The sequence below is a fragment of the Molossus molossus genome, unplaced genomic scaffold, assembly GCF_014108415.1.
Source record: "Molossus molossus isolate mMolMol1 unplaced genomic scaffold, mMolMol1.p scaffold_m16_p_3, whole genome shotgun sequence".
Classification (NCBI taxonomy): Eukaryota; Metazoa; Chordata; class Mammalia; order Chiroptera; family Molossidae; genus Molossus; species Molossus molossus.
Genome location: NW_023425366.1, coordinates 68,534,570 through 68,544,801, shown reverse-complemented (window position 1 = coordinate 68,544,801; position 10,232 = coordinate 68,534,570). Strand labels below are relative to the sequence as shown.

The window sequence follows — 10,232 nt, the reverse complement described above, 5'->3', positions numbered from 1 at the left end:
TATTTTTCATGGGTTCTACTTCAAAATTCACTCTGGAAATCTAACAAAATAAAAACTTCCAGCAGTTTTTTTTCCAGGAGAAGGGTGCACAGATATCCGGGAGGGGAAAAGTTATGGAGAGTGCATCTATAAGGTTCTTTGCAGTTGGTGGGCAGGGGGTGTAGAAAAATGACATAACAGTAAAGAACAAAGATTTTTGATTCCAAATAAGGTCACTATGGAAAGGGTATACCCTAACTCTCATATTTAATGTGCCTTTAGAGTACATTAACTGTCCTGTTTTGATAAATAATAATAACAATGGTATAATGTACCCTATAGTTTACAAATTTAATGGGGAAAACTTGGAAGAAGCAATGGGTAAAAATGAAAAACACATTCTCCCATTTCTTCTTTTTTTTTTTTTATTTTTTCTTAAAGGTGGTCTTTCCCTGTCCAAAGTGTAATCATATGTGAAACTCCATCATTTCCCCTTTTGCCTTTCCAACCTCAATGTGCTTCATTACGGTCGCCATCATGCCATTCATCTGACGTCTTTCACTAACGACCACAATTTAGTAGGTGTTTGCTATTCCTGAAGGTAGTGTTTTTCATTAAAAGACACATTCAAGCTAGTTCTCTACACTCAGTGGAAGCAAGGGCTTGGTAATGAATCTATTATTTAAATTAATAAACAGTTCTGGGACATTGTTTTAAAACATTTATCTTATTTTAGAATTAAAGTGGCACACAGCATGGTCTGTTTTTCTTTTTTAAAAGTCTCGCTCACTTTACAACAAAGTCATTTGCATTTTTCTTCACCCACAATTGACTAGACTGAAAAAAATAGCGGGGGATGTAAAAATGAAATAAGAAAATAAATAACATGTTGAGGCTTTTCTTTTCTTTCTTTGTGAAATTCACCAAATAAAAACAACAACAAAAACAAAAAACAGGCCTGATTAGTTTAACATTTGGGCGCAAAGAGACATGGTGTATAATGTCAGCAAAGTCACATCAGTAAGAGACCCCAGGACACCACGGAAGGGAATGTTTACCAGACAAATGTGTCTGGAAGATTCTTGTACTCAGAGGCACCTTCCCCACCCCTTCCTGTTTGCATTCCTCGGGGTCAGATTTCAGCTGAGGGGATGGAAATTAAATAAAGGTGCACTGGAAGAGACATAATTAGTCCTTAAATCATAGGATCTCAAATTCGTGAAATTTCATCGAAAGTTTAGCTAGAAGCCTTTTAAAAAATGCCTCTGGGGCAACTTCTTCAGGTTTTCTCCCAAGACTTTAATGGTAGCATACACAAGTAATTATTACTCAATAATGCTCTTTTGTTCCTAGCTAAGAACTCCCTTTAGCAGTGTTTTCTACCTATGGAACCGAAGAATTCCCAGAAACACATCCGCCCAGACCTGTCCCCAGGGGAGGTTTGCTTCAAGTTTTCTCCCAGCGCTTCTCTCGGCTGTTTCTTGCTTCCCCTTGGCCACCACATCGCTGAACAACATGGTATCCATTTCAGAGCATCCCTGGGTGTCAGTTCTCCTCATTTAAGAACCACCTTATGAAGAAAAAAGGGTAGGATGTGAGGAAAGCCTCAGCTAACCTTGAGGGAAGCCTAGATTTCAAGTTGTAACATTCTGGGGGTCAATTAACATTGTGGAATAGCTTAAATATGTACTAGTTTCTCCCCCCCCCCACCCCCAACTCACTCAAAAACACAAAACACACACGCAGGAGAAGGAGAAAGTAACTGTCTACTGAGAATTAAGGTCTGGTCTGGCTGTGGAAAAGAAGCATCATTTGCAGAAAAATCCTTACAAAGATTTAGAGCTAGAAGTTCTCAGACTCCTTCTGTTTGAGAGCCACGTCCTAGATTATGAGGCATCTACGAGGGCAGGAGTCAAATTCACCACCGCAGACCCAGCGCAAGCCTCGAACCAGGCAGCTCTCAGTGAACCCCGGGTGGGCAGCCCGGGCAGAGACGCCCTAGCAGCAGCTGCACCTGTGAGACTTAGAACCAGAAGTGATGGTGTTTCTGGTGGGTGTTAGTTTGCTAGGTTTCTAAATAGATGACACATTACTTATTTATTTATTTATTTATCCTCACCTGAGGACATTTTTGCATTCATCTTCAGATATAGAGCGGGAAGGAGAGAGGGAAGAAGAGAGAGAGAAACATTGATGCAAGAGACACACACAGAGTGGTTGCCAGCCACACAACCCAACCAGGGCCGGGGACAAACTGCAACCGAGGTACGTGCCCTTAGCGGGAACCGAACCCGGGACTCTGATTCGCGGGTCGACGCTCTAACCACTGAGCAAAACAAGCCAGGGCGATCACACATTATTTTAATAAAGTATTCTGTAATTACAATTCATAAGAATTTACTTCAAATCTCTTGCTAAATTTAATTTTATCAGCCAAAACGACAAGTGATTAACAGCACACCGTTGCCTTCTTTGGCACTCAGGGCAAACCAGGTTGCAAGAGGAGGGTCTGGAGCAGTAAGAGACACTGTTACCTATGATGTGTAGAATCATCAGGTCTGGACTGCAAATGAACCCTGTCAAAAGTAGCAGGTGACACAAAGTGTCAAAGCAATTTCATGTGAAGTTGGAAAAGCTCTGAACTCTGCCATTTATTGTACGGAAATCTCTTATGAATCTCCAGTGGCTCATTCAGCCGGGCACTGTGCAGAGCACTCAAGTAAGCAAGAACGTGCCATTTTTATTCTTGGCATTGCCCTGGCCTGCCCTAGGAGGAGGCTGGGCTCCTCAAAGAGACATGGCAGCATGGCCAGAGGGGGGAACTCATGGACTGAGAAAAATAGTTACTACTAAAGAAGACAGGGGCGCCAACGGCCTGCAGGACAACATGCCCAAGTTCTATTGTGACTACTGCGATACATACCTCACCCATGATTCTCCATCTGTGAGAAAGACACCCTGCAGTGGTAGGAAACACAAAGAGAATGTGAAAGACTACTATCAGAAATGGATGGAAGAGCAGGCTCAGAGCCTGATTGACAAAACAACCGCAGCTTTTCAGCAAGGAAAGGTACCTCCTACTCCATTCTCTGCTCCTCCTCCTGCAGGGGCAATGATCCCACCTCCCCCCAGTCTTCCGGGTCCTCCTCACCCTGGTATGATGCCACCACCCCATATGGGGGGCTCTCCCATGATGCCAATGATGGGTCCTCCTCCTCCTGGGATGACGCCAGTGGGACCTGCTCCTGGAATGAGGCCACCTATGGGAGGGCACATGCCAATGATGCCTGGGCCCCCAATGATGAGACCTCCCGCCCGTCCCATGATGGTGCCCACTCGGCCAGGAATGACTTGACCAGACAGATAAGGAGAGAGGGGAACCTCTTTCTATCAATTTTATTTTACTTGTTCTACTTCACCAGGAGACCGCGGTGCTGTGACTCTGGGTGTTTTCTAACAGTATGACCAGGAAGACTCACTCCCTCTTCCTACTCGAGAGAATAGTTTGGGAGGGGAGTTGTGGGACAAAACAAAAAAAGCAATTTTCATTTGTATTGTGAAATGTGAAAATAAAATTGTCAGTTATTTTAGTTAAAAAAAAAAAAAGAAGAAGAAGAAGACAGGGGGAAAAATACCACCCACCAACAAGAGCTGAGTAGGTCGAGGGGACAGGGCATGGACATATCTCCCACCACAGGATCATGTTTTAGAGCAACATTTCCAACAGGGAGCCACAGTGTACCAATAAGGGCTCAGGTGCAGGTAAGAAAAACCATTCCAATTACTTCAAGCAGAAAGGGATTTCATTGAGGGAATCATTGGAATAGCCGGAAGAACAGACTCTAGGCTGGGCTTTCCAGAATGGTTTTCAGTATATCAGTGCAGAACAGGCCTGCTAAGGGACCTGCTGCCCCAGCTACCATCAGAGAGCTGTTATAACAACTGCTGGCTCCAGGACCACAATGCCTTACTTGAAATGTAGGAGTCAAGAAGCTGCCTCTGCAGTTGTGCATCCCAGAAACACACTGCCCTACCGTAAATCCAGGGACTACAAGTCATCAACAGAACTCTTGGTTTCAGAGTCATTCTGTATCTGCTCCATCTGGATAAGCTAAAATGGGTGCCTCTCTCTTGACTTCACTCAGTTCTGGCTCAGTCTTGCACTAATGCAAAAAAGTGATGAAACCTCTTTCCCATTAGAAATCATAGTGGCAAGGGAATATGGAAAATATAGTGTTTAGCTTCCTTAACTGAGAGTTCAAAATATGGCTAATGTGTACCATCAATCTCCAGAATAGAATACAGGGCATGGCATTTCCGCAACTTAATTGATGCACTGACCACCTTGCAGGACTGGAATAGAACTCCGGCTCCCAATTTCTGGCTTTGTGCCCACACCTTATCTCTGCAGAAGAAAATAACTTGTTTCATATTCAGGCTTTTGCCATAGCTATCTTAGCTAGAATTTAGTCATTCTCATCAATTTCATTTGCTATTGAGTTCCATTAAAAAATAATTTTTGCTTTTAGAAAAACATATGGCTTGAAGATGACATCACAATTATGTATGCATTTTTAAATGAATGGAAAAATTATCATAATAAAATGTCCTCATGTGTATGTCCTGTATATTTTATTCTAAACACTGAGGAGATAGTATGTAGTGATAGTATAAATGTCAAAATAATAATAATAGGAGGGAAACCCCACCGCTGCTGTTATTTAGGTCCCTGCCCTGTGTTGAGACCATTTTCCTGCATGGACATGTTTATGGAATGACTCTGCACTTTGTGGACAGAAATTCCTGGACACAATGAAGTGTCTTTCATGGCAGGAGCCCATCAGCATGGCACTTAATTACTTCCACAGGTAGGTTGCTCAGGCATGAAACAGAACCCTGGGGACAGGCTCACCTCCTCTGCCTGAAATTCCCTTAAGCATTTACACGTATCAGTTAAGTGTAAGCCAAGTCCTCTTTACAAGGCCCTGCCAGTGTAAAGGCACTTCAGTTCCTTTGGGCAAAAATTGCCAACCTTAATGGGTTCCAGCTGTCTCACGGTTGGATGCCTGCTCCACCAAGCCTGCAAGCTGCCCTGGCATTTCAGAGAGCTCCTAGCAGGCGGCATCACCCCGTGCAGAAGCAAAGCTGGCCTTTGAACATGTGGCCCAGCCTGGTTGATGTGCATTACCTCCAAGGGAAAGAAATGGCTTCCTTATGGCTGCATGGCCAGGCCGAGGGCTGGGGCTCAGGTTACCTGGATCACTCAGAGGCTGCAGCGGAAAGCAACCCTGGATTAGCCACACGAGCAGAGCGGGGAGGACTCAAGGCAGGGTGGGTTTCTTCCACTGCAAATCTCTGTAGCTCTTGGGGACTTTTACACTCCAACAGATTATGAGGGGAAACTCCTGTGGACATTGGACCTTCATAGAGAAATGATCAGTATTTGATATTCCCTGCATATAAATAGATGTGTGTATTTCTAAGGCAAAAAATATGATTTTTATGCAAATGATGTCCAGTTAATCACCAGGAATTCCTTGTTGTGATAACAGGGAGACACTCTCCCTGCACGTAGGGTGTCAGGTGAACTAGCAGACGTCACTCCCACCTTGGTCTCCACAGAGAAATGGATGAATTTCTTAGGAAACTGAGATATTCAGACATTCTCATATCAGAAAAAATACTTGCTCCCATTTACTAAATCATTTCAAGTTATGAAATAAGAAACATGTATGTTTACAAGTTTCAATAAAATGATCCCAAGGTAAAAAATTCAAACTTAAGCCATCTGTTCTATAGGTCTCAGGCTGCCCGTCATGGGCCATTGCCACCTGCAGAATGTTTGGTTTGGTCTGCTCAATGATTTAAAAAATAAAAAAAACTGAACTAACATCTAGAAATCAGCAAACAGTACATTAAAAAAAAATTTTTTTTCTTTATTGATGTTAGAGAGAGAGGAAGGGAAATGGAGAGAGAAACATCGATGAGAGAGAACATCGCTTGGCTGCCTCCTGCATGCCCCCCACTGAGAACTGGGCCCACAACCTGGGCTTGTGCCCTGACTGGGAATCAAGCTGGTGTCCTCTTGGCAAATGGGTCGATGCTCAACCATTGAGCCACACCGGCTGGGCACACTTTTTTTTTTTTTAATGGGGACATCAGAGGTGTGTATTTATTTAAGCCAGAAGAATTGCTAGGTTCAGTGAATGAGGCATGTGAACTAAACTGAAAATAGACAGATTAACAGGAGAAAAGCCATACACATTTGATGATGTTAATTTTTTTTTAATGTGCACAGGGTCCTTTAGAAAAGAAGTGAAAACCCAAAGAAGTAGTTAGAATTGGGGAATTATGTATCATTTTAACATGACAAAGATTTGTAAAGTGACTCTACAAAGAAAAGGGGGTTTGGGGGCATTAGGGCCAATAACTTGTGGGAAAGTGACTAGGAAATACTAGGGGGACTAATGGAAGTACGGTTACGTTAGTAAGGTGTGCTTACTAGACTCGTGCAGGCTTCTGGTTGCAGTGATGCGGGCCGTGCTCCTCACTCCCATACAGGAGGGGGGGGGGATTTATGGCTGCTTTTATGTGGAAAGAGGGACAGCAGAGAGTTCTTGCACCTACTGGTTCTCAATTTCTTTCTGCTCAAAATAATTAACACACCAAATTGCATAGTTTGGGCTGGCATGTCCTGACCCCCTCAACAGCAAGGAAACTTTTAGAACTTTGACCAGTGTTTTGCACAGATTGCATTCGCCCTGCCATTAAATGAGAAATCAGTAACAAAATAACTAAAAATATCTTATACTTATAGAAATTTATATATATATATATATAGAGAGAGAGAGAGAGAGAGAGAGAGACAGTCATGGATCACAGAAGAAATCATAATGGAAATCAGAGCATACTCAGTACTATTCAGTAATGAGAAACTGTATATCAACACTCAGGGGATACCCGGTTCCTTGTTTAAGTTTAGTCAATTATGCCAAAGTAAAAGATTGGATTTTCTTTTTTTGTTTGACACTTTGAATCTTTTGCTTAAAACACAATAGCCAATTTGTATACTACTCTCTTTAGGGACAGTTCATAAAAAACTCATCACTTTTCAGTGACATACTTTGTATCCAGAGTTAATTATTGTTTCCTGGCAAAAAATTTTGAATGTATTAAAGGACCTTTATAGTGTAGCAACCACCAGTTAGTTTAAATATGGGAGAAAAAGGTATAGCATCTTAGTTTTGTGGTTATTTTCGACCTGGACAGACCCATCTGGACTCCTGACACTCAGTCTCACTCCTGATTGGAGGCTCCTAGAATTGCGCTTCTACCTGTGTTGTCTCTGAATAACACCTAGGATCCCTAGCCTCGTCCTCAATGGCAGCTCTGCAGAATCGTCTTCCGCCCCTGCCAGCCCAGGAGTGAGTAGTCACAAGCCACATTCTGGTTTCATCCTCTTTCTTCCCTAGTTCATGTTCCTGAAACAACTCATGTCTTTCCCTGAGAGAAAATCAAAAGATGGTTTTTGTATTGTGCCAACATCCGCAAAGCCCCTTTTTATTGGCTGTGAAGTGATGCTCCTGTGTTTGGTGGTTCTCCCCACTAAGACCTGTTCCCAAGTGCCTAGAACACATCCTACAGGTGTTTGATACTTTCGTAGCCATATGTTTTATATTCCTTTCTTTTAAATTTTCCCAGTGCAGCTTATCTGTCTCCATGGTTGACCTGTTGTGAACGAACTGAGAAAAAGTAAATACTTAACACCGGGATTATAAGAGCTATTTGAAAGATCTGCTGCTGGTCTTTGTCTGGCTCCTCCGCAATGCTCCATGCGCGGGCACAGGGAGATCCCGTTCATGGCACAGTCCCTTCGTTCTTTGGATGCAGGTGGAAAACTGCTGTAGATCACAACGCAATCAACCATGAGAACCACAGTGCTGGAAACAGATTTTTTTTTTTTTTTTTAAAGCACTAGGTTTTGTTTTGTAAAGCCAGGAAAATGAGATCCTAGTTGTTTTTGCAAGCCTTGGGCAAATCAGTTCGCCTAACTGAATCTGTGTTCCCTCATTTGTAAAATGGGGAGGACAACGCAGGGAAGTGTATTAATCTACCTTGAAGGTCATATTGAAAATAAACGCTGCGATTGTGAGAAGCCGATGGCTACACAGGCACTTTGGAATAATGATTACAACAGCAGCAGCTGCCCTGGGGCAGTCCGTGTCCGGGGTTCAGCCGGTGGCCTCGGCAGCAGCCCTGGGACGGCCCTGGAGCTGACTCCGGCGTCCACTGCCCCTCGCCACCTGTTCTCTGGCCACCTGTTCTGTTTTAAACTTTAGTTTTCTGTTAACAAATCTCCAAGAATTGAATTAAAAACCAAACCAACCAACTAAAAGCATGGATGTTGCCCTGGTTGGTTTGGCTCCGCAGTTGGAGGATTGACCCCCGGATCAAAGAGTCGTGGCTTTGATTCTGGTCAAGGGCTCGAGCCCCGGTTGTGGTTCATCCCCGACCCTGGTCAGGGTTGTGCCGGAGGCAACCAGTTGATGTGTCTCTCTCACATCAGTATTGCTCTCTCTCTCCCCCTCCTACTCTATCTGAAGATCAATGGAAAAATATCCTTCGATGAGGATTAAAAAAAAGCATAGATGTTTTTGAAAAAGCAGGCAAAATCCCAAAGTTTCCACCCACATTCACCGCCTTGTACCTTATGTGATCTCGGAGCTTCTTGCTCAGGACCCCGTGGCCACACTGTCCACAGCGGACTCTCCCAAGATGCTTCTGTCGAAAGCGTACTTCAGAGCCCGCTGACGGACCTCACCCCCACAGCTTCACAACTGTAGGGTCTCAGGCCCACATCTTTTCCCAATGAAGTATGGGATTTAGATCCCACTGATGACTAAAACCAAAAGCATAAGCCCTTTGAGGAAAACCTAGCCCCCAGGTAACGAGAACAAAGAAAACGTTGTTTCTTGTGTGCGAACGTGTGCTCCGCCGCGTGGCTGTTGTCTAAGGAACGGCTCCCTCGCTGCCATCCAATACGACAGCATGAAAACATCCATTTCGATGAGCTGCTTCTACGCTGAGTTTATAAACATTAGGGTGGCTGTAAAACCAATGAAAACAAATGTTAAATTGTGTGTGTAGGTATGTGTTTAAATTTTTCTAAAAAGAGTGTGAAACAGGTCTGTGACCCAAGAGGGTTAATCACTGCCGATTCAGAGGCTACCTTTACTCGGGGACCCTCTTGGAGCCGCTGTTTCTTCAGTTTTTATCACCTAATGAATTCCAATTTTTGAGAAAATTATCATGAGTGATGATTTCTACATATCTTTTGAATTACTCTCTAGATTTTTTTTGGTTTGTTTGTTTAAAGTAAAGTGGTTAAGTCAAAAAAAAAAAAAAAAAAAGCATAAATTTGTACTAAGACACTCAGACTGGAAGATGTTGCGATTTTAATCTCTAGCGGGCTGCTTCCGAAACTGTTGGATTTTTACTGCTGTCAAGTAACTATTCGTTTCTGTAATAACTTGTCTGAGGCTTAGAGCTCCTTCCTCAGAGGTAAGAATTATGGGATTTGTAGTCACCGGTTTCTTAGCAAGTGATCAGATCCAGTTTTTCTAACTGCATTCACAGGTTATTTTGCAGCTACTGCTGTAGCAAATTACCACAAACTTTAGTGGCTTAAACAAACAAAATCGTTATCTTACAGTTATCTTACAGTTCTATGGTCCAGAGGTCTGCATGGGTTTCACCAGCTAATCAAAACCTGGGCGAGGCTGTATTCCTCTCTGCAGGCTCCATAAAGTGCACACCCCTCCTTTTTCCACCTTCTAGTCGCCACCCACATTCAGTGGCTGGTGGTCCCCTTCCTCCACCTTCCAAAGCAGTGAAAGCGAATGGAGTCCTGCTTACCCGGCATCACTCTGCGCTCTGCTTCTGTCTCCTTCAACTTCCAAGGACCCTTGTGACTCTACCGGGCCCAACTAGGTAGTCCAGAATCATCTCTGAATTTTGAGGTCAACTAATCAACAACCTTAAGGCTATCTGCCAACTTAATTCTCCTTTGCCATGTACGGGAACAAATTCAAAGGTTCCAGAGATTGGGACGTGAGCATCTCTGTGGGACCACGGTCTCCCTACCACACTGTCATTGTAAACTTCAAACAGAAATAGAAAGGAATCACTCCAAAATGCATCTGTGTAAAGTTGAAGAAAGGCAAAACTGTTTCCACGCCTTGCGAAACCATGTG

General features: G+C 43.4%; 1 protein-coding gene across 1 annotated transcript; it reads left to right on the top strand.

The window, feature by feature from the left end:
* Window positions 1-2,852: 2,852 nt before the first annotated feature.
* On the top strand, window positions 2,853-3,352 carry LOC118642692 (U1 small nuclear ribonucleoprotein C-like). Its single transcript, XM_036280598.1, has one exon. It carries the CDS (start codon window positions 2,867-2,869, stop codon window positions 3,332-3,334), a length of 468 nt encoding a protein of 155 aa, XP_036136491.1. The 5' UTR covers window positions 2,853-2,866; the 3' UTR covers window positions 3,335-3,352.
* The last annotated feature ends 6,880 nt before the right edge of the window (window positions 3,353-10,232 follow it).

Excerpts from the sequence above, each read along its gene's own strand:
- LOC118642692 (XM_036280598.1), top strand. The coding sequence starts at position 2,867 with ATGCCCAAGTTCTATTGTGACTACTGCGATACATACCTCACCCATGAT.